A 24104-nucleotide genomic window follows, 5' to 3' on the forward strand; every position below is an offset into this window, starting at 1 on the left:
TTATTGCAATTGGTTCTCTATACTCTCTACCACTATACAAAATTTCGACTACACTTAGTCAAAAGTCGATTACTCTTTATTTACTAAGGGTAGAAATACTTCTTTCACTGTCGTTCTTATCTATGTTGATGATATTTTGTTGACAGACAATGATATCAAAGAAATTCAGCATGCCAAGACTTGTTTACTCAATAAATTTCTTATCAAAGATTTAGGGATTTTGAAATTTTTCCTGGGTGTTGAATTTTCTCGATCTAGAAAATGAATTTTTATGTCTCAAAAGAAGAATGCTCTAGATATTCTTCAAGACACATGTCTTACCTGAGCAAGTCCAGAAAAATTTCATTGGAGCAATATCTGAAATTTTCTTTTTAACAGAAGGAGAGAAGTTGAATGATCCAAGCAAATACATATGGTTGATTGACAGATTAATATATTTAACTGTTACTAGGCTTGACATAGTATATTCAGTTCATATGCTTGGTCAATTTATGCATGAACCAAGAAAATCACATTGGAAGGCAACTCTTCGAGTTCTGAGATACATCAAAGGTACTCCTGGTTAAGGACTCCTACTACCATTTGAAAATAACTTAAGATTACAAGCATATTTGCGATTCTGATTGGGGTGGTTGTTGAACTACCAGACAGTCTATTTCTAGGTTCTACATCTTTCTCCGAAATTCAATTATTTCTTGAGAGACTAAAAAGCAAACCAATGTGTCCAAATCATCAGCAGAACCTGAGTATCGAGTTATGACAAATACTTTTTTAGAGTTAACTTGGCTGAGATACACTCTTCAAGACTTAAAAGTTTCGTTGTCCGAACCAGAATTGTTGTATTGTGATAATCAAGCAGCATTGCATATATTTATGGAATATATTTTGTTGTATAACTATAATTAGTTCTGTACATATCCCTAATCCGTTAATATTTTTTCCCCTCGTTCATAAAAGGAAAGATTTGGAGATGATTAAACTACTTCTTTAATTATGTGTGATTCAATTGCTAGAATAATATTAGTTGTTTCTATATATGTAATCTCAAACACAATTTAGAAATAATGAAAATATTGAACCCAACGTTTAACAATACGACGCATATTGTGATATGTTGGGACCTCATGTATCATTGTGTGTACATGCGTTGGAGAATACCCCATTTTTACGATAGTAAGGATGTGTACGTTCGACAAGAAAGCGATCATTATGGTTATCATAATGCTACGACGACCTGACCGGAAAACGATCATTATGTTTATCATAATACTGCGACAGTTAGATAGGAAAATGATCATTATGTTTATTCTAATGCTGCGACGGTCGCTATTCCTAAATAGGTGTTTGACATCACCCGACAAATCTAAGAACTCTCCTAAGAGTATGAATATGCAAATTCCTAATTAACAGAGGTAAAAAACTCCACGTCAATTTGATTTCATTCCAAATGTTTGCAATTCTCGAGAATTTATCTTATAGTAATTTAAACAAATTTTTGTCGCATATATTCTTTAAATTTATATTGCATAATTAAGACATCAAATCGTGTTATTCTTTCGACATATTTGATTGAGAACTTATCTCTAAGTTTAATCTAATCTTTATTATTCTTAATAGTATACTTTTCAACCCAATTCATGATACGTCATGAATTAAACCCTGCTTGAATATGCGTCTTGACTATATTAATTACGTTCTCGATATTCAATTATCATTGTATAAAAGGGTCAGTTTTTACGAATCTATTCATCGTTGAGGATTCATTGTTACCCCGACAATATCGAAAATATAATGCAAGATTATTCCATAAAATAAACACCCAACAAGGAATCTTTGAAATACTTTGAAAAAAAAAAAGGAAGAAAGAAAGAAATTAAGGCAATAATAAAAATTTATGGAGATGAGAAATAACATAAAATGATATTAAATCATTAACCTAATCCTTCTCAAACTTTGCTTTAAGCAATAAAATATTGATTGTATATTATCATTATTTCACTTTTTATCTATATGGAAGAAGTTTGTCTTCAATCATGGTATTGATTAAGGTTTCCTTTTTAAATATCCTTTTTGTTTTATTCGAACCTTATTTAACGAAATAGTCTTTTATCTTGATTGACTCGAATAGTTATTATTATTTATATAATAAAATAAATACGGTAACGGTCTGTTCAAACATATCTCCATTATATCTTATAACTATGATACAGATCACACCTATATACGAAAGGATACACCACTTCATTATGTAATCACTTTGATCTGTTCAGTTGAAATCAGAGAAAGGACGTGGTTGTTTGTTCAAATATGTCTCTACCATTTGGTCATGATATTTGATAATTCTGGGCGAAATCATAACTTTGATCTATTTAGTTGAAACCAGAGAAAGGACGTGGTTGTTTGTTCAAATATGTCTCTACCATTTGGTCATGATATTTGATAATTCTGGGCGAAATCATACTCATATATGAAAATATATACCATTTTTTCATGAAATCATTTCAATGAGACAAAGGACGTGCCTGTATTCGAACATATCTCAATTGTTGGATTGTGATGTTTCACACCCACACACAAAATGATAACAATTTGTCGCGTAACCACTCCGACTCAAATAGGTATATAAATCTTAAGAGCAAAATAGGAATTTAAAAAAAAGTTTTGAAAAATATTTCTTTTTAAATTTTAAGATGTGTTTAGAAATTAAAATTATTAAAATCCTTTTGTTTTAAATTATTTGGGGAAAGACAAATAAATTAATTATCTTAAAATCAAGATATTAATAACTTTTTTTCTTAAAAAAAACAAAAAAACAAAAAAACAAAACATGAAGAGCACTTACCTAAATTTTGACAAAACTTTCCAATTTATTTATTGAAATGTCAAAAATACCCCTATATTCAATCAAATTTCCCTTTTTTTGAAATCAAATATGTTTAAAGAGAAAAATCAAGATATTTTATTTTAATAATTAAAAACAAAAATCTATTTTCTTTCAAATATTTTAAAATTTATTTTAAAAAAAGCAAAGATAAAATACATTTTTTTAGAGTTTTTGTAGGACAACAATTTAATTTTAATTTTTAATTTTAAAATAAATTTAGACATATTTTCAAACATCCTTAAAAAAAAAAAAAACATAATTTGCTTAGAAAATTTAAAGAATGATAAAAAAAAGAAAAAGAAAATGAAGGACCAAAAAAGCATTATAACCAAAAAGAACATTATTTTACTGTATTTTCACTTTTCCCCCAGAAAAAAAAATAATTAAAAATTCAGACTTTGCAGTTCAGTACCTGAATGGATAGATCTTGACCAGCTAAAAAGATTCTTACCCACTCCAACAACAATTTGTTTTTCCCCAAATTTATAACCCAAAAAAAAAAAAAAAAAAAAAAAAAACCATTTTCTGGGTGCTCTTTCTTGTCCCCCCAACTGTAAGAAGAAATTTCAATCAGAGTCCATGTGGAGTGTTCAATTATTGAATCTTTTGAAATTTTCTCCCTCACCCACCTCCTTTTTTCTCTCCATTCCCAACATTTCTTAGGTTTTTTTCTCTGTTCTTATTGATTTCGTTCGTATTCTAGGGTTCTTCCCCTTTTCCTGTACTTTCAAATCCTTTCCCCCAAACCCTTTTAATTTGTTCTTCTAACCTTTTTTGATCTGGGTTTTGATGATTAATGTTTTTTGTTTGGTGAATCGTTCTTGGTTTTGGGTATTTGGGTATTTTCCTGTTGATTCGTGAAGAACAGGAACAGATCTTGTTGTGTTCTTCATTGTTATGGAGTCGATGAACTCATCTTCCCCTGTTGGATCGAACTTGGATTCCTTTAATGGCGTCCCTCCATCTTTGTTGTGTACAGATGTGAGTGTTGTACCTGAGCATCAAAACACTGAGCTCCAGAAATCAATACTCAATCTAGAAGGTGAGCTTATTGTAACAGAGTTATTGCTATTACTGTTGTTTGTTCATTGTAGAACTGGCTGGATTGACTTGGTTATTATCTATTACTAGGTGAGATTGAACAATTGAGATTGAAGTTGAGCATGTCAAACGAGAAGCGTAGAGACGCGTTGAATAAGATTCTAGACATTAAAGGTAGTGAAGAAATGAGTGATGTACTTTAGAATGCACTTGTTTGTTAGATATAGCCTTAGTAAATCAAATCTATTTCAGGTAGTATTCGTGTGTTTTGTCGTGTTCGTCCGTTTTTACTGACGGATCGGAGAAGAATTTGTGAGCCCATTTTGTTGGAACGAGATAAGGTCAAGGTTCGATCGCCGGGAACTAGAAAGGAATTCGAATTCGATAAGGTTTTTTGTAAAGAAGCATCCCAAGGTTAGCTCTAATCCATTATTGATATGTGTTTTGAATGAGTATTGAATCTTGAAATATTGAGCAGAGGAAGTCTATTCTGAGGTCGAACCGATAATCCAATCCGCTCTTGATGGTCGAAACGTATGTATAATAGCTTACGGTCAAACGGGCACGGGCAAGACATATACCATGGTTAGTAACGAAAAATTGCTGTAATGTTGAGGAAATTCTGTTTCTCTAGTGATGGTAATTGATGAAACGTGACAATCGAGCAGGATGGTAGAATGGAGGAGCCGGGAATAGTCCCCCGTGCGCTTGAGATGCTCTTTCAAACGTCCATCGGCGCCTCGTCGACTGCAACGTTTTCCATGAGTATGTTGGAGGTTTACATGGGTAGTCTCAGAGACCTGCTGGCTCCAAAAGCAGGCTCAAGAATGTATGAACGATGGTAAATGCTAGACTTGATCCATAATGCATTAAACTGGTGACCTTATTCATTTGCTTACTATGAATGGCTAACTCTACTACAGCAATCTCAACATTCAAACAGATCAAAAGGGATTCGTTGAGATCGAGGGCCTAACCGAAGTCCCGATTCCCGACTTTGAAAAGGCTAAATGGTGGTATAATAAAGGAAGACGGGTTCGATCTACTTCGTGGACTAATGTGAACGAAACATCTAGCCGATCACACTGGTGCGTTTCTCACGAATCAGTACTCCCTAACTTGTTTAATGGATTATTTTGGCTTGATAGTTACATTATCTTCTTAGCTTCATATATCTAGCTTAACAAAGGTCACCATGTATCGTTGCGTGAACGGTTCAAAAGCTAAAACCGAAGTAAGCAAACTATGGATGGTGGATTTGGGAGGAAGTGAAAGATTGTTGAAAACCGGGGCATGTGGTCTAACGCTCGACGAGGGAAGAGCGATAAATCTTTCTCTTTCGGCTTTGGGAGATGTCATTGCAGCTCTAAGGAGGAAGAGGGGTCATGTTCCTTACAGGCAAGTTTTCAATTAGCGTCCTGAGTTTATCATAGCTTCCCGTCACCGATGAAACTCGATTTTTCTTTCTTTGTTTGCAGAAATAGCAAGCTAACTCAAATACTCAAAGATTCCTTAGGTATCTTCTTTATGATCTTGTTATGAATATATGCTTTCGAACTAATTTAAAGCATCGACCCTCTTGAAAATTTGTCCTTGGAAGTGACGTATGAGTTTGAACGATTCGTATAGGTGACGGTTCAAAGGTGTTAATGCTTGTGCATTTAAGTCCTTGTGAAGAAGATGTTGCAGAGACGATATGCTCATTAAGTTTTGCAAAGAGAGCACGAGCGATCGAAACGAGTCGAGAATTACAGGAGGTAGAATTCTCGAATTTCCTAAGTAGTTTCTCGAAGTTGTTTTTGATTTGGAATTTGGCTAAGAATTCAAACGGATCGTTTAGGACTCGAAGAAGCAAAGAGAGAAAAAAATTGTAGTGCTGGATGAAACCATGAAGGAAGCTCAGGAGGAATGCCAAAAACTCAAGAACCAAATACAGAAAGCCGAGTTTCTATTAAGTGAAAACAAGAAGCGATTTTCTACCGAGCATCATCCATGTGTCGAAACTTCAAAGACGAACCATATAGCGCTCGGGGAAGATCAGAAGGAAGTCATTGTCACTCCAAGAAAGCCTAAAGTTTCAAGTAAAAGTATAGTTTCGAATTCTTTGCCTCGTTTCATGACGTCGACAATGGCGAGTCGACAAAGACAAAGTTCTGCAGAAAATAAAGTGGCGACAGGGAGAGCAAAAAGTTCGAGATTTGGAACAAGAAGCTCTGTCCAATTCTCAAGTTCCCAGTCAATAAGTTACTCAGATTTTCGTATACGAGCAAGTTTACACATATCAAATAAGAAGTCGAGGTATGTCGAACCCGACACCCTCTCAACAGAAGCTCCTCAAGTGAACGTCCCAGAACTAAAGAAAGATTCATTGCCATTGCCATGGCCGCAAAGCAAATTGGTAACTTCATCTGATTCGAACTTGAAAGTTACGGTTTCTCGTCACCGGAGAAGGATGTCTGATCTCATCTAACCGTTCTTGATCGAAAGAAACTTGTCGATATGTGTTTCGTGTTAACTTTTTTGCCCTGTTTTTGTTTGTGCTGATTGAAATGGTATCATTGGTGTGTGGAAATAGAGTTTAGGAAGAAAGGGTTCCTTAATTTGAGTAATTGGGTGTTTGGGTTTGGGGATCTGTTGAATTTTTTACATGATCCTTCACTATTTGTTGCCCTTTTTTTTGTAGATTTGTTTGGTTTGGTTAACATTTTGTTAACATGATATTTGTAACTCATACAAGGATCATAACTTTCAACCAGTTTTTGGTATATGTTTTGTTGTGTTTATATGAGATTAGTACACATTTCTTATGTGTTTGGTATCCTTAAAAGTCGGTATAAAGAGTAAAAGTGTCATTTTTAGAAATGTGGAACTTAAGATTAACTGTTGAGATTGAAATTAAGGAAGCTTGAAGGAACATTTAGGGTAAGAATGGAATGGAAGCTCGAGAGTGGCTAAATCAATAAAATCGAGCTTCTACCTTATGGGTATGGCACTCTCCGGGAGCACTATTCCATCTCAAACCAATTCCTATACATTCTAAATGAGCTCCCCAACAAGTTTTGTGAAAGATTTGAGAGTTAAAAGTGACATATCTGTATTCTCTAAATTGAAGGCTACGAGCAAATTTGAGACTCCAAACCTATGTCAAACGCTCCTGTGGATGATGAGGAGTAATTTTCACGAAGATTCCAAAGAGTGAAGAGCTCAGGATCGAGACAGGTTTATTTTAAGTAAAATTGGGGTAATCTAAAATTACGCTTCTACAAATCATCTCATTGGATAAACCAATCCTTGTAGCTTCGTGGAGATGAGAGGGAGAGCTTTCATGAAAAATCGAGGCCCAAGGAGGTCCCTATCAAGGTATGGGCCGAGAGTTTGAAGCAAAAAATTGGTAGCCCTAAAAATGATGGGAAGATAAGGGAAGAAATTTCAGGGAAGAATCGCAGCCTAAAAATGTTTAGGATTGACTCAACCAATAAGATCTCAAGACATTTGGTTCAAGTTTAGAACCTAAACCAAATTAGGAGTATAAGTTAAGGCTTAAGAGAAATGACTAAAATACCCCCAACGGTTAACCTTAAGATTTATGAATATAAATGATTCCAAATGGGTCTATAAGTTTAATATGACTTTTGCTCACTTTACGGACTTGAATGTTATTAAGAATCATGAGAAATAAATAGTTATTGGAAGGTCGTTAAAAGCAATCATGAACACAGATCAAGATGTAAACCATTGAATTGATGACCTTTACTGATATGGAATCACTATAAGGAGAATAAGATTCAGATTACTTTGTTGATTGAATATCTCAAGGCAAGAACACTTGTATGATATTCGAATCACTCCACAAGCAAGATTGATCATGTTAAGCTTGAATGATTCTACATGCAACCTAAACTACATATCGTAAAGAAACTTAGTCATTGGCTAAAGAAAGCATAAATGCTCATTTTACTACGTTTTCCAAGTCTATCTTACAAAGATGACATACATAGCATTATATAGCCTCAGAACGAAAACTTTTAACCTTCCACGAGGCTTTCCGAGAGTTGTAACTTTGATAATTAGCCATTATGTAAATAAACCTTAAAATATATTAAAACAACGCCAACTCTAAATTATGATCCACCCAAAATTTATAACAATGAAGCTTCATTCTTCTTCGATGTGACATGAATTGAATTATGTTTTGATAATTTCAATAACATTTTCTTCACATCTTCATTGAAGTATATTGTATGATTGATGTCTTTTAGTTCATATTATACAATATACTTCAATGAAGCAAGTATCAAATAGTACTTATAGGAGTCGGTCGGTTAGGATAAGGGGCATATGATTAGAAATATACTTGCATGTTTGCTAACTCTAATAATCTTAGCATATTTATAAGTTGTTTAGGATGCCTGGTTGATTTTATTTCCTGTATTGAGCATGTTAATCATGATGTGTGTTATGATAGTCCTTAGATTCATGATAGCGGTTTAAAAACCAGATTATGCTCGGTTATATTTTGGGTGATCGCCATGTGCCTTAGAGTGCTTGTTATGCTGGTTATAGATTATGAACTACTGTCTTACGTTACTAAGGTACTAGAACCTAGTTAAAAGTCCCACTATCTCCTTTGGGTTGACCAATTACCTTATAGGGATGATTAGGGTGCAACCCCTGTTCATTAACTATAAAAAAAGGAGTTAAGGTCTATTTGGTACATATAACTTAGTTGTTACCCTTAATGAGTTACATGAGTCATAATGGGTATGTTATTGAGTGTTTTCGGTTGTGCCTAATGGGAGAGTTCAATTAGTTACTTTCTTTGCTTGAAAGAGCGACACGAGAGGCCGTTACTATTCACACTGTTTTACCCCAAGAGGGCATAAACAGGTAGTTACTGTCTCCACCTGGAAGGGCGATGCATCGTGCCAATTACTATTTTTGCCTGAAAATGTGATGCAACAGGTAGTTATAACCGGGTACCACTAGGGAGAATCTTTCGATTTAAACCGGAGTAAATAGCCAGGTGTGGAGTATGTATATAACAATAGAGAAAAAGGGCTCTTCCATAGTTACCAAACTTATCCTAGGCCAAATCTCGTAAGTACACAGGTTGAGGGGCATATTGACTCGAAATGCATTTTGCACAAATTCCGTGTATAGGAATAGTTATGAGCATATAGCTTCAAATTCCGTGTAAAGAAATAAGTTTCGATGAGAGCCTAAAAGTAGATTTCTTACCGAGTATTTTTATACTCACTCTTGCTGCACTTCATAGTCACGGTGGAGGTGTGTTGAATTGTGTGGCTATGGAGAGGAACTTGTGAAACCGAGTCGTTTGTTTATTTGAATATGATTTTTTGTAACCCTTCCATTGGTAAATAATGGGCTCGTATTCTGGCTGGACTAATTAGTCGTGCTTGATATATAATTAATGTATAATGAAATATTATATGATATTTAAATAAGATATGTATTTTAATATATTAGATATTAAAATGTATTATTTCAAATTTGAAAAGGTTTTTACCGTCTTCCTAAATAAGACTCTCAAATCCATCAAACGCTCGCACAAGCCTTCACGTTGTGTTTGAGTCGGTTGAAGAAGCTTGGGCAAGAAGATAAAAGAAAACACGCTATAACTTTCTCTACATTTCTTCGTTGCAAGTTTGCTTTAACCTTTATTTCTTTTTAATTCTAAATAAAATCAAAATCAATTATAATATTTTTTATACTCACCCTGTTTTTAAAATTATTTTCAGGTAAAGATAAGGTTGTAGTATGAGAGTAACGAGCAGGATGAGAAATCGGTCATGGGACACTTCAGAATTTTATTAATATTATAAAAATTTATTATTACAATGAACACGATTATATATATATATATATCTTACGAGACTCTATGAATATGAATTTAATTTGGACATGTTATACATAACACTATGATTATGAATAGACGGCATATGAAATGATAAAGTCATGATATGTATGAAAATGTTATTGTGCATCGTAACAATATGTATGTATGTACTGATGATATATATTGTATGCTCATACAACAATTGACTACTTTTCTAGTGTACGAATGTGTACTCACAGTATGAGTTCACTTCTACCTATAGTCAAGCCTCGTGGTACGTTAATGAGCCCACCTAGTATGTCCATGTGCATATGTGTGGATCATAGTAGAGCATTACTATGTATCTAATCCTACGCAGAAATGACAATAGAGCACAAGGACAATGAACTATCTACCTTTTGAGTTTTGAATCATGAACCGTCACGTTACCAAATAATAGAGGTTCCAAAATAACATAATTAGAATAGAAGACACATAAACATTAAACATATGACACAGATCTAAGGGTCCCCTTCACAGTTGCACAACCCTGCACGTTCCCGCCCACAATCAATCAACTATGTGCTCACCACATTCTTAGAGTTGTCCAATTCCATGGTATGAGATTCTCAATAAATAACCCTATCAAGCTTATTGAGTTTTGAACCTTGCACACTTTCGAGCATACATCATCCATTAGGGTTAACTTAGGTTTATGGGTGTACTTAACTTTGTGTCTCGAATTTTCAAGGTCCATCTAGTCATCACGCTTTCTGCACCTAAGTCAGAGTACCCTTATCTGTCTCAGGATCTCGGGTGGATCTAGCAAGTATGGAAGAGTCATCACTCTCTATTGGTAACGGTTTGGGTCTCTCTATAACTCCACACGTGCCTTATTGAGTGCTAGTCGAAATCTCACCTAATGACACCCAAGAAGCTCTCTATTCCTACGTCATTCTAAGCTAGAAAAGTGCAAGGCATGCTTCCCAATAAGCACATCGAAGCTCCCTCACTAATACCCTTTGTGTCTCATGAGACAAAGTAATGATATTGCGATCCTATATACTTAAATAGACCCTAACCAATCAAGGTAATTTCACTATTAGGGATTATGCCCCCATCGTCCCTCCATAGTAGTGGTCAACACAAAATAGTCAATATCGACCTTAATTATAGCTCAAGGACTTGGAAATGCAAACAATGGTTAAGGCTTACAAACTCATCGTACAAATGCTTTAGAACACATAATATATATCCAAATCATTCAAATGGGCAAACATTGTAACGACCCTAAAATTTCTCTATTTAATCTAAGGTCATTACTATATCTTAAATGCGGAATTTATCTTAACGCCCCTACATTTAATGAGGAATTTACTTTAAATGAACTCTTATTATAAATGCAACATCAATTTGTCATTTATCATCTCATGAATAAACGAATACAAGGGAAAAAAATCTGAATTATACATACTATACTAACCTATGGTTTATTAATGCAATTGCAATTCCACCTATACTAATAATGCAAACGGAAATTCAACCTATACTAATCTATACTACGAATGCAATTGAAATTCAACCTATACTATTCTATACTACGAATGGAAAACAAACTATTCTATGATGTGCCACAGTCACGGGATGTGCGATGTTGCCGTCGGTCTCACATGGGTGTCTTGCTTTTATTTGAAAATGTAGTAGTACGAGGCTTGAGTATTTTTAAAATACTCAATAAGTGACCCTCTATCGGGGTTATGCAACAATTACATGCAATGAGATGACGGAACCTATCCTTCATCCTATCTTCCTACGGTGCTATCCTAACGGGTAATTTGGATGTGTACCATATACTCTACACACAACCATACGTGTGAGTATAGACTCACTAGTTAGTTCGCACACCACTGGACCACTTTCCTTGTTGGGCAAACATACTCTGGGAGCTCCTTAGGCCGTACACCTGTTAGAACTAGTAACCGTCACGACAACATTATGTAAAACATAACGATCGTTCTCCTATCCTTGGGTGTACGTGTTCGTACCCTCTTGATGGAATAGGGGTATCCCCCAATGCATGAGCACACATAATGCATGAGTTCCCCAATAGTTCTACTTTATCATTAGTAAATATAAACCTGCTATCAGTTTCATTCATATCATAATATCTTTCGTTTTCAATTTTCCTATCATGCATAATTCTAACCGGTTATATTTCATGCTATAGTTCGTAATTTCATGTCATGCATAGCATGCTGTTTTACATACAATTTAAGAAACACAACATTACATCATACTAAATCGCTCGTCAAATCAATACTAAAAGAGCATACATTCACATTTCACAAGTTTATGTATTAAAGCATATAAGTCTAGCATACAATTTAATGACACATGCAAATCCATGGGCACATGCCAACATGCAGTATACAAACACGTAACCTACGACAGGAGAGCCACTTACTTGATAGGCCTTAGCCGACGTATTACCTAAATATATACATAAGCTCCTAACTCCTCTATACATCCTACGCTTTCATTGGTGGTTGGTTCTTATTAGATCATTCAACACCTTCGTTAGTATTTCACAATGTTAAGGATATTTAGTAATAAATTATAGTTTATCATATATATCATATTTGATATTTTATTATAAGGCAAATATCGAGATATTTGACTTTTTATAGTTACTTTCCATTTATTGATATTTGTCTTTTTATAGTTACTTTCCATTTATTGATATTTGTCTTTTTATAGTTACTCTCAATTTATTGTTATTTCCATTTATTACTTATAATTTATTTTAAGATAAATTTCACAATATTTAGGTGGGGTGATTAATCAAACATTCTTGCACAAATATAATTAATTTTTAACTTGAATTTATAAAATACTGCCTTAAAATAACCTATTTTACCTTAAACGGGGTCGAAATCAAGTCCAAGAGGGTCGGAACCCTGCTGAACATGTCGGAAATGGGTTGCCCGAGCCGAATAAGCCGCAAGGAGTCGGGAAGCCACTGTGAGCCGCCACCGAGCCGATTCAGCCGCCGGAGCCGAGGAGTTTTTGCGCCAGAAGCTGACACGTGGCACAATTAGGAGGCGACGCGTGTGCAGCCGGTCTCGGGTCGAGGCGCAGGTTGTCGAGTTGCAGTTGTGGGTCTGGGCTGAATTCTGCTGTTGGGCCGTAGTTTATTTCGGTGGGCCAAGGGTTAATCGTTGGGTCGAGAGGGTTTGGACTGAGGCAAGGTTTGGACCGTCAGCATGGATTGGGTCCTCGACTTCAGTTCGTGGGTCAGTCACGGGTTCTCAGATCGGTTCTTGGTTGCGGTTTCGAGTCACGGGTGATGGGTTAGGCCGAGGCAACGACTGTCTTTGGGCCGAGCGGGTTTTGGGTTCCGATTCGGGTCTCGGATCCAGGTCTTGGGTCGAGGCTCGTCTTCTTCGCCCGACTATCAGAATTTTTTCGGCGAAGGACCTAAAACTCTCGGACCTGAGAGGGCTCAAAAGTCCGACGTTCTGTATTCCTTCTCCGACGGTATACGACGTGTAAGAAACGTCGAAATCTATCTCTAGTGCGTTTAGAGGTCTCTGGGATGACTTTCGTGGTATAGTTCGGTGGTTTCGACGTCGGTTTGTCGTTAGGTTTCGTTCGCCAAAGCGTCGTTGGTTGTTCTCAAACTCTCACATTTTTTCGTTTTCTTTTTTGTAGTTGGTTTGGCTGAGGATCGGGGTCTGATGTTGTGGTGATCCCCGATGTTGGGCGAGGGTCATGGGTTGTGTGAGAACGAAAACTCTGGCGTTGTCACATGTTTGATTAATAGTTATCTTATTTTTAATATTTGCCTCATAATAAAATATCATATATAATATATATGGTAAATTATAATTTATTATTAAACTAACATAGTATAATTTATTGTTTTATTTTTATAATAAATTCAGCCGGAGAGATTGAACGGTATGATCACTTTTTATTGATTCTTCACCTTTAGGGTTTACGGGTGAACTTAATGAGTCCGTTACTAATCTCATGTAATACGCATAAGACAATGGAGATGCCCTCATCAATCTCTAGCTCTATGGTGATCAAACATATATGATCATGTCACTCTCACCAATATGCAATCTCTCTATTGTTGGTTCTCCCTTAAATGATGCCAAAACAAAGACCCCTTAACCGAGACTCGACTCCTTTGGAGTCTTAGTCATTTTTTACTGCCTTCCAGGAGGCTCGACTTCTTTTCTTTTGGAGTCCTTTGTCCTTTTCTTTTGGAGTGTCCTTTATTCTACATTTGAGAATTTACCAATCTATTGACACGACTAAGTTTATTGCATGGCTCTGATACTATGTTAGATGAACACAACTCTCCACAATGGTATGATATTGTCCACTTTGACATTCAAAGCACTGGACAGAAATCACATTGCGTTAGTTTAGGTGATGCAAAATAAAGCTCTCTACGACGCATCATTCCAAGCTCTCAATAGTGTTAAGGAGGCTCTCCACTAAGTGTTACTAGAATCTATAGTGTCTACTCCTAAGTGTTAGTTGATACTCCTTAAATGATACTGAACAAAGCTCCCTATTAAGCATAATTATGTTCTCCCTCAATCATACTAGGCAAGCTTGTCACTTAGTACAATTAAAGCTCCCTCGGTAGCACCATCTATGGTGCCATAAGTCCTAGATGGGTGGCTTTGTTGGAATTTGTACCCTAAAGCTTGTAGCTTTCGTAATTGAGCATTTTCTTATTTATTAAAATTATTTTATATTGTGTATTATCATTATCCACCCTTGTGTAAAATCCAAGAGTAGTATTGTAAACTTGAACCATACGTAGTTGACATATGATCATGTTTCAAGCAAAAATCGGAAGTGTAAAGGACCATATAAAAAAAAAAAAATCAGCAAAACCCATGGTCTCCAATGAGACCCGAAAACTCCAACGAATACCAGGTTTTTCGTTCCTACACCCTCCCCTTCCCACGGATCACCATAAGGCTTCCCAAAACGCCAACCACACCCGAACGGAAGTTACCTGCAAAGAAGAAAGGAAAAATACAAAGAAAACGTGAGAGAGAGAAGGAATCCGACGAAACTCCGACGAGGAAAGAAAATTAGAAATCGACGTCAAAACCTTCGCTTCTTGCCACGAAAACACCACCAAGGCCTGCACGCACGCTAGAAGAGAGGGTTTCAAATTTTTGGAGGAGAGAAAACGAGGAAAAATGGTCACAAGAATGACGTTACCCAAGAGAGAGGTGTTAGACGAACACGACTCTCCATAATGGTATGATATTGTCCACTTTGAGCATAAGCTCTCATGGCTTTGGTTTGGGCTTCCCAAAAGGCCTCATACCAATGGAGAGTGTATTCTTAGATTATAAACCCATGATCATTCCCTAAATTAACCAATGTTGGACACTTTCATCTAACACCTCCCCTCGAATAAAGTACGTCTCCCCTTAATCGAGGCTCAACTCCTTTGGAGTCTTAGTCATTTTTTACTGCCTTCGTACCTTCGAGGAGGCTTGACTCTTTTTTTCTTTTTGGAGTCCTTTGTTCGACATTCGAGGATTTGCCAATCTTTTGGCACGACTAAGTTTAGGGCATGGCTCTGATACCATATTATACGAACATGACTCTCCACAATGGTATGATATTGTCCACTTTGAGCATAAGCTCTCATGGCTTTGCTTTGGGCTTCCCAAAAGGCCTCATACCAATTGAGTTAGTATTCCTCCCTTATAAACCCATGATCATTCCCTAAATTAGCCGATGTATGACTTTCATCATCCAACAAAAGGAAATCACAGAAATTCGGGTAGAGAAGACGAAGCCCGACGAGTTGACCTAGATCCATGACCTAACCCGTTTTCCTTCAACCCATTTGCAACCGCGACCCAAACCAGAATAATTTGTACCGAATCGACTCGCTCAAACGTTAATTCACTAAACTAAGATAATCTCAACCAAATATTATAGAGAAAATAGTTTTATTCCAACAAATATGGCCGTACATAGGTCACTAAACTAAGATAATCTCAACCAAATATTATAGAGAAAATAGTTTTATTCCAACAAATATGGCCGTACATAGGTCAAACATTAGAAATAAAACGGTTGCATCATTCCCCAAGAGTTTACTAAGATACTCACCCATACAAACATATTCCATTCCTTATGAACCAATGATAAAGACCAAAGAATATGTTTGTTTTTAAAATACTTTCTAATAATTCAAATTTTTTTTTAATAAAATAATTCTTTTTCATTTTTTTAAAATATAAAATAATTAGAAAATATATAAATTCATATCATAACTGGATGTGTGTTTCTTGCTCACAGATTGGGTTCGAATTCAAGCTCGCAGATGCACCTATCCCCAAGACTGAGCTGCATCCATCACCTAAACAACATACTGAACTCTTCCCTTCTTCAACTCAAACAAATTCAGGCCCAATTGATCACCAATGCCTTCAAATCCCCCTCCCCTTACGCCAAACTAATCGCCCATTTCTGCAACAAGCATTCCCCACAAGCCACCGCCTACGCCCATTTGATATCCCTGCACCACCGACACCCCACCAATCTCTTCCTCTTCAACACCCTCATAAGATGCGCTCCGCCTCAACATTCCATCTCCATTTTCGCCAATTCGCTCTCCACTGCTCACTTCGAATTCGACGATTTCACTTTCATTTTCCTGCTCGGAGCTTGCGCGCGGGCTCCATCGCCGCCGACGTTAACCACCGGCAAGCAGATTCATACTCATGTTCTCAAACGTGGGGTTGTTTCAAACATTTGGGTGCAGACTACCATGATTCATTTTTACGCGATTAACAAAGATGTGGGTGCTGCACGGAAGGTGTTCGATGAAATGTCTGTGAGAAATAATGTTACCTGGAATGCGATGATTGCAGGGTACTGCTCACAAAGTGGAAGGGTGGCTCAGAAATATGGCCGAGAAGCGTTGGAATTGTTTCGAGGGATGTTGGTTGAATCAACGAATTCTGATGTCAATCCAACGGATACTACAATGGTCTGCCTTCTTTCAGCTGCATCTCAACTGGGTGTGCTTGAAACCGGCGTTTGTGTTCATGCATACATCGAGAAAACAACTGATTCCCCTGAAAATGATGTGTTTATTGGTACTGGTTTGGTTAATATGTACTCAAAATGTGGGTGTCTCAACAGTGCTTCATCAGTTTTTAAGCAGATGAAGCAGAGGAACGTTTTGACATGGACAGCGATGGCAACAGGACTGGCCATTCATGGAAAGGGTAAAGAAGCATTGGAGCTTTTGGAAGCAATGGGAGGTCATGGTGTAAAGCCAAACGCAGTAACCTTCACAAGTCTGCTTTCTGGTTGCTGTCATGGGGGGCTTATCGAAGAGGGGCTCCATTTGTTTGATGTAATGGAGAGGAAGTTCGGTGTTGTGCCACAAATGCAGCATTATGGATGCATTGTTGACCTTCTTGGGCGGTGTGGGCACTTGAAAGAGGCATATGAGTTGATACTTGGAATGCCAGTGGCGCCTGATGGTGTGTTATGGAGGAGTTTGATGAGTTCTTGTATGGTTCATTGCGATGTTGAAATGGGAGAGAAGGTGGGGAAGTTCCTTGTGGAGAGTGTTGTTGGTGATGAGTGGTGTGATGGAAGTGAAGACTTTGTAGCTTTGTCCAATGTTTATGCTTCTGCTCAAAGGTGGGAGAATGTAAAGGCTGTAAGAGAGGAGATGAAGATCAAAGGGATTCAAAACAAAGCTGGGTATAGTTCGGTTCAAACTAGGGGTTAGAGCCGAGTTAACGACCCAAACTAGGGGTTAGAGACTAGTTAACAACCGTAGAAAATTCATGGTTAAAATATTTGTAACATCTTTATAAACTAAATTTATAATTTAACAGAAATAGTATTAGAAAAAGTATGAACAGTAAAATGCTATGATTATTATTTTCGAACTCATGGAGAAATATGAGTTTTCTCTATTAGCCTGATGTGCTTAATTAATAATAATTCATCTAAATATCTATTTAATTTGTTTTTACAAATAAAATTTATTAATTCTAAATTTTTTAATTTATTAGTTAATTGGGTTAACTTTTATTTTCAATTATTATAACTATTAATGATTATTTATAATCAATTATTTGTTTATTTGGACTAATTTTGAATAGCTTATTCGTAACTTTAGAGCATAGTTAATGTACTCAAATTAAATTTACTAATTTACTAATTGTAATTAATGGTAATGAACTATATTAAATTAAAATTAATAATTATTGTATTATAATAATTTTTTTACTTTATTAATAATTTATCATAATTATATATGATTATTAGTATATTTTATTGAAAATAATTTATGGTATTTGATTTTTGAAATATAATAGGTAAAACTAATATTTCAATTTGATTATTTTTTTATTATTTACTATTAAAAGTTCATATAATATTATTAAAATTGTTAAATAAATTCAAAACCCTAAAATTTAAGATTATATATTTGATGAATGAAAAATAAATTAAAATTTAATGAGTTTTCACTCCATAAAAATAAAATAACTAATTGCAAGATAATTAGTTACGAAATAAAATAACTAATTGCACTAATTGTCTCAAATTAGTTATGAAATAAAATAACTAATTGCAACTAATTATCTCAAATTAGTTATGAAATAAAATAACTAATTGCAACTAATTATCTCAAATTAGTTATGAAATAGAATAACTAATTGCAATTAATTATCTCAAATTAGTTATGAAAATGGTTGGAAGTACTTGAAATCTAATATAAATAATTTATTTATAAAAATATTATTTTCTTGAGAATTAAAGGAGTGGTTGAATTAATTTGATAACTTTCATGTATTAATTAATTGTTGGATCATAGGTCAAAAGTGTTGGATGATGAAAGTCTCACATCAGTTAATTTAGTGAATCATCATAGGTTTATAATCAAGGGAAGCCTAAAATAAAGTCACGAGAGCTTATGTTTAAAATGAACAATATCATACCATTGTGGGAGTCTTTAACAAATATCTCATTGTTTAATATTTTATTAAAATGCGATCCGGATACAAAATTGGAAGTTTAGAATTTTATTAGACATAAAACTCAAATCTATATTAGATATAAAATATAAAAAATTGAGAGACAAGTTTTAATATTTTATTTAATTCATTTGAGCTAACTACCTTTAAACAAAAAGCACCAGTGGTCTAGTGGTAGAATAGTACCCTGCCACGGTACAGACCCGGGTTCGATTCCCGGCTGGTGCAGTTCTTTTATTATTACAAATTAAATTGTTATAAATTTAAAGACTAAAATATTAATGGACTAATTTCTTTCAAAACTTTTTTTTAACGAATTCTTGAATAAAGTTTTAAATGTTGAGGACTCATTTTTCTTTTCTTTTTTTTTTTTTATGGAAAATTTCAATAGAAATATTAATAAATTCTCGAAAAATATATTAACATTATTGAATATATATTTCACTATTTTTAAATAAGTTTGATTTTTGTCATTTGGTAGACATTATTATTATTATTATTATATAATACTTTCGATTATGCGATATAAAGGGTCCCTTAAACACCTTCGAGATTCTTGTTGGATTGAAACTAGCAATTAGACTTCTCTTTGAGAATTAAAACACGTTTTGATTATTTTCACATTTTAGAGGTGAGACTAATGTTTTAATCATCACTGAGGTACGTTTTGAGAGTGAAAATGACACTTGTTTACTATTTAAGACACTAAATAAGGTCAGAATGACAGATTATAGGGACGTGCCGAAGAAGGATAAAATCATAAAAGGACACTCCAGAAGCTTGAAATGACACAACTAAGAACAAGTAACCCACCTCGATAGTTCTTTAAAGGGGAGAATTTGTAAGACCCCAAGTACAATTAAGACACTCAAGCAAGGATAAGGTACCCAAGGTAAGTGATTCCAATGCCCTAGTAAGGTTTATGAGGATCCAATCATTCGACTTCTCTCCAGTTATACTTATAGAAATCGCTTGGATTTCTATATAAACATTATGTTAGGTATGAATATGGAAGAATTAAATTAAAGAACAAAGTATAAGTCCAAAATGACTAAAATGTCCCTACCATGCTTGAGTGTTGGTTTATGATGCAGTAAACTCCAAATAACCTAAGAATTTTTATATGGCCTATTTTCAAGGATGTGAGAAGTTATGAAGACTTCAAAGTCATTGGAGCACGTTGAGGGGCTAGACCAAGAATTAAGGATAAAATGACCAAAATACCCCTAAAATTTTTGTAAGATATTTCAAGGTTTGAACAACCTCTCTGAATGACTTAATATTTTATGCAAGATCTATCTATAAAGACATAAAGGTTTACCCATGATTTCAAGGTGTTTGGATAAGTTTAGAACCTAAACCAAGTTGGGGTATATGTCAAGACTTAAATGAAATGACTAAATTGCCCCCTAAAAACTCCTAATAAGGATTCATGAATTGCCTAAGAATCTCAAGGAACATGTTATGATCTTTATAAAGACTTATGCAAGCTATTGCGGCAATTTCTCGTGTTCATGGCCTATGAGCTTGGATTAGGGCTTAAAAACTTTTGATAAGACTTATGTCATGGTTGTGCCTTAAGAATAACCTTTGGAGCAAGAACGTAAGAACCTATGAGACTAAGAAAATGCTCTAAAGACAAAAGAGAAGAGCACAACACAAGCCCTAAGTCCACCAAGATTTATGGATATGAAGACATGAAATATTATTAGGAACTCATGCATGAAATTAAAAAGAATTTCGAACATGTTTGGGGAATGTACTCAGATTCAATCGGTAAAAGACGAAAGTATCCCTAATGATCTCTTTATAAAAATTCATGAAAATTCCATAAACCCAAGAGATATTTTATGGCATATATGGATTATGCTCCTCGAGGAGATATGTTGACACAAATAAGATAGGTATACTTTAGGGCAACTTTAAGCATGCCAAGAAATTAGGGTATGTTACAAGTATGCATTTGGCTATATTTCATGACCTTATGTCAAGATTGCTATCCTAAGGACATGAACAAGTCAAAAACTTTAAACACCTCATGCCCTAAGGTTACTATGACCTCCAAGAATGTTAAGTAATACTCTAACCACGCCTTAAGTGAAGATTGTAGCAGAAAAACACTTGAGATGTTGTCCCGAAAAGTTCGATGTGTTATTTTCCATGTGCACAATACAACCACCTTGTCAATTGTCGACGAAGAGGTTTTGGAAGGGACATTAGCCCACCTCTTGAGCGCAGGTGGTTTCTATTTTGATCTTGAACCAAGTACAAGCCCTAGTTTGAAAGCTCTCGTATCATCTCACATCAATAAAACTAAAAGAATCAAGGTGCACATGCAAGACATATTGGACAAATGTCTTGTGTCGGGTTGAAGAATGTGTGGGCTCGAGGGAGCATTTCAAATAGTACTAGTATAAAAGCGATAGAACTTCTCTAAAAGTGATAGCATTTCAAATGTGTGGACAAGAGCGAAAGGTTACGTTGCTCTCTAAAGGCCATGGACATTGGGCCTTCACCTAAAAAGCCTATAACCCAACTCTCTACTTGAAATGGACGAGTCAAAGAACCGCTCTAGCCAACCCTAACCAATGGGCCAAGCGAACCTCTAACAACTTTGTTGCCCCCCTATGGGTTACAAACTCACATTACCAAGCTCAATGATTTCCTTAAGACAATGACTACTTTATAAAGATTACATTCAATTTTAAATCTATCAATGTGGGAATGTTGTAGCTGAGAAACCTATCATTCTCACCTCTTCAAACATTTTTAACGTCTTATATTTTAATATTTTATATGCAATTACAACATATTTCTTAGTTTAGTATGTAAATACCAGAAATGTTATCATATTTACCTATAAAATAAATTAGTCCATTAATTCAAGAAAAATCTATACACATTACTAAAATACCTCCAAAAATATTTCAACCTAATTACGAAAATACCCCTGTCATATGATTTGCTGTAGTTTTGTCGAGAATTGGTCCGCTGGAATAAATAAGTGCATCTTTAGATCCAACGGCTAAGATTAAAAAAAAAAAAGTCGATAGAACTCTCGGTAAGCTCCATCTTCAAATACAGAAACATAGGTGAACGTTTGGGACAAGAATCGAGCATAGACAAGTCACACCCTCAATGAGTGTGAAAGTATGTGAAAGTATTAACTATATTTTGATAACTCCAATGAGTATTCATGAAAATTTTTATCGTCTTTTTAACTCAAATGAGTCAACCCCCATCACAATACATACTTTGAACGGGTCCAAATATTGGGTCTTGACAGATAGTGGTATCAAAGCAAAGATTCTTTATGACTATGCTCGAGAGACACTCTGTCGCGACTAGATATGTACCCCTTTAAGACTTCAAAATTAGTATGTTTAAAGATTTTAAGTGTTTAATTAACTTTAGGGTTACTGTAACTTAAGGTGGCTCTGCTCCGAGGACAAGTAATAACCCTAAAGACTTAAAGAGGATAGAACTAAGGTTATAGACTTCTAGAAACAGGATTGTCTCAAGGGAAAACGGTCTTTACAAGGCCAAGAGTGGCTACAAGAATTAAGGAAGACCTTGTAACACCAAGGAAAGGACTTAAGACGCTAAGAACGATCAACAAACCTTGTACAAGAAGGAAAAAGAGAAAGCCTCTAACATGTAACCTCCAAGGAACAAAGTTCATTATATCAAGACTTGTTGAGTATAAGGAAAGTGATTCGCCCTTAGATAACCGATAATGCAATGATGACCAAGGAAGACCTGTAATCTCAATAAAGAATATTGAGAAAAAGTGTCAAAATGAACAAATGTTGGAATATGTACATGGTCGTAAGGCATACGTTTAGGACAAAAAGGTAGAAGCGCAGATTATAAGAACAAGTCAAGGACAAACCCATAAAAGAATCCTTAAGAAATTTGGAAGGACATAACTAAAAACAAGTACCCACCCGAACTTCTCATTCTTAAGTTCGTCAGTTCTATCATCAATATCATCTTCCATTTCAGGGATGCGAAAAGATTGTGTTGGTCCTAAAATAACTGGACATTAACTCCCACGAGAGGGTGAAATTTGATGGTACCCTGAGGTTGGAAACCTGGGATAATTCTTAGAGCTCGCCATTCAAAAACTACAGGCTTTATGAAAGCTGGCGTTGGACAACCTACCAATGGGTGGTCATGCTTGTTCAAGGCGTGTTACCTATGACCGAATGTCGAATGTCTCAATTATACTTATCCAGGACGTGTTGTCCATGGTTGCATGCCCGTTCAAAACCATTTTGTTTGCTTTCATGTTAGATAGTTATTTATTATTTCTTGTTGCGTCAAATACGGGGGTGTATGACTTTTAACAAAAATCATGTCTACACTTATCAAGGCTAAAATACCTCAAAATGTACGTAGGGTATGTGATTAGTTGTCAATTCTTCCTACCCAAGTTATATGCTATCAAAGTCGTTGTTGTTGGTTATTCGCTTTTAGCTTATAACATTACTTTCTTTAAAATTTCTTTCAACATATTTTCTCGCTCACGTTTCCAAAAACAATACTCACAAACGTGTCCAAAGATTCAAGCATACATTGATATTGTCTACGAAGTCCGAATTTCATACGGCTAACTTGTTCGTTAGGTTAGAATAAATGCTGCATAATCGCTATACGGCTGCCGCAAAAGTGTGATTGTGACATTTAGTATACTTAGTTGGTAGGCATTAGAAAGTGAGAATGAAATCTCAATTGAGTTACGTTCGAGTTAGCAAGTTATGTCTGTATTTCAATTTTATAGATACATGAGACATATTTGATTGAAAGAACTCAATGCGATCAAATCGAATCGAAATTTTATCTGGCCTGTTGCACCGCAGCCCCATGTGACATCCTTGGTTGTAACATTTAATAAAAGGTATTCCACCTATGACCAAAAGAATGTCTATAGATTTTGTAATCATAATGAATGCTAAGCGACATTGAGTTTGTTTTTCTACATCTTTTTGGAATTAATTTATCCATATATATTGTTCGCACCAAAGTAATGATTGTGCGGTACTTGTTCTAATCTAACGAACAAGTCAGTCGTGTAAAATTTGGACTGCACAGACAATATTAGTGTATGTTTGAGTCTCGAACCACGTTTGAGATAAATGTTTTATAAAATGGGAACGAGGAAATACATTGAAAACATTTTAAAGAAAGTAATGTTATAGGCTAAAAGCAAATAAGCAACAATATCAGCTCTAAGAGCATATTGACAACTAGTCACATCCCCTATAGTACATTTTAAGAGTATTTT

The 24104-nt window shown here is 35.3% G+C and overlaps 2 protein-coding genes and 1 non-coding gene across 3 annotated transcripts; all 3 read left to right on the plus strand.

Annotated features, from left to right (window-relative positions):
* The first annotated feature begins 3397 nt into the window (after positions 1-3397).
* On the plus strand, positions 3398-6692 carry LOC111485407 (kinesin-like protein KIN-14U). The gene is made up of 10 exons (XM_023132282.1): positions 3398-3926; positions 4016-4099; positions 4178-4339; positions 4404-4510; positions 4594-4766; positions 4849-5013; positions 5105-5323; positions 5404-5441; positions 5555-5682; positions 5766-6692. The coding sequence occupies exons 1-10, from the start codon at positions 3782-3784 to the stop codon at positions 6393-6395; spliced, it is 1851 nt and encodes a 616-aa protein (XP_022988050.1). The 5' UTR covers positions 3398-3781; the 3' UTR covers positions 6396-6692.
* A 9408-nt stretch (positions 6693-16100) lies between these two features.
* LOC111485442 (pentatricopeptide repeat-containing protein At3g18970) lies at positions 16101-17712 on the plus strand. The gene has a single exon (XM_023132326.1). It carries the CDS (start codon positions 16138-16140, stop codon positions 17560-17562), a length of 1425 nt encoding a protein of 474 aa, XP_022988094.1. The 5' UTR covers positions 16101-16137; the 3' UTR covers positions 17563-17712.
* Positions 17713-18974: 1262 nt separating this feature from the next.
* On the plus strand, positions 18975-19045 carry TRNAG-GCC. The gene has a single exon. It is a non-coding gene; the product is annotated as a tRNA-Gly (tRNA).
* The last annotated feature ends 5059 nt before the right edge of the window (positions 19046-24104 follow it).

Source organism: Cucurbita maxima, unplaced genomic scaffold, assembly GCF_002738345.1.
Source record: "Cucurbita maxima cultivar Rimu unplaced genomic scaffold, Cmax_1.0 Cma_Scf00010, whole genome shotgun sequence".
Lineage (NCBI taxonomy): Eukaryota > Viridiplantae > Streptophyta > Magnoliopsida > Cucurbitales > Cucurbitaceae > Cucurbita > Cucurbita maxima.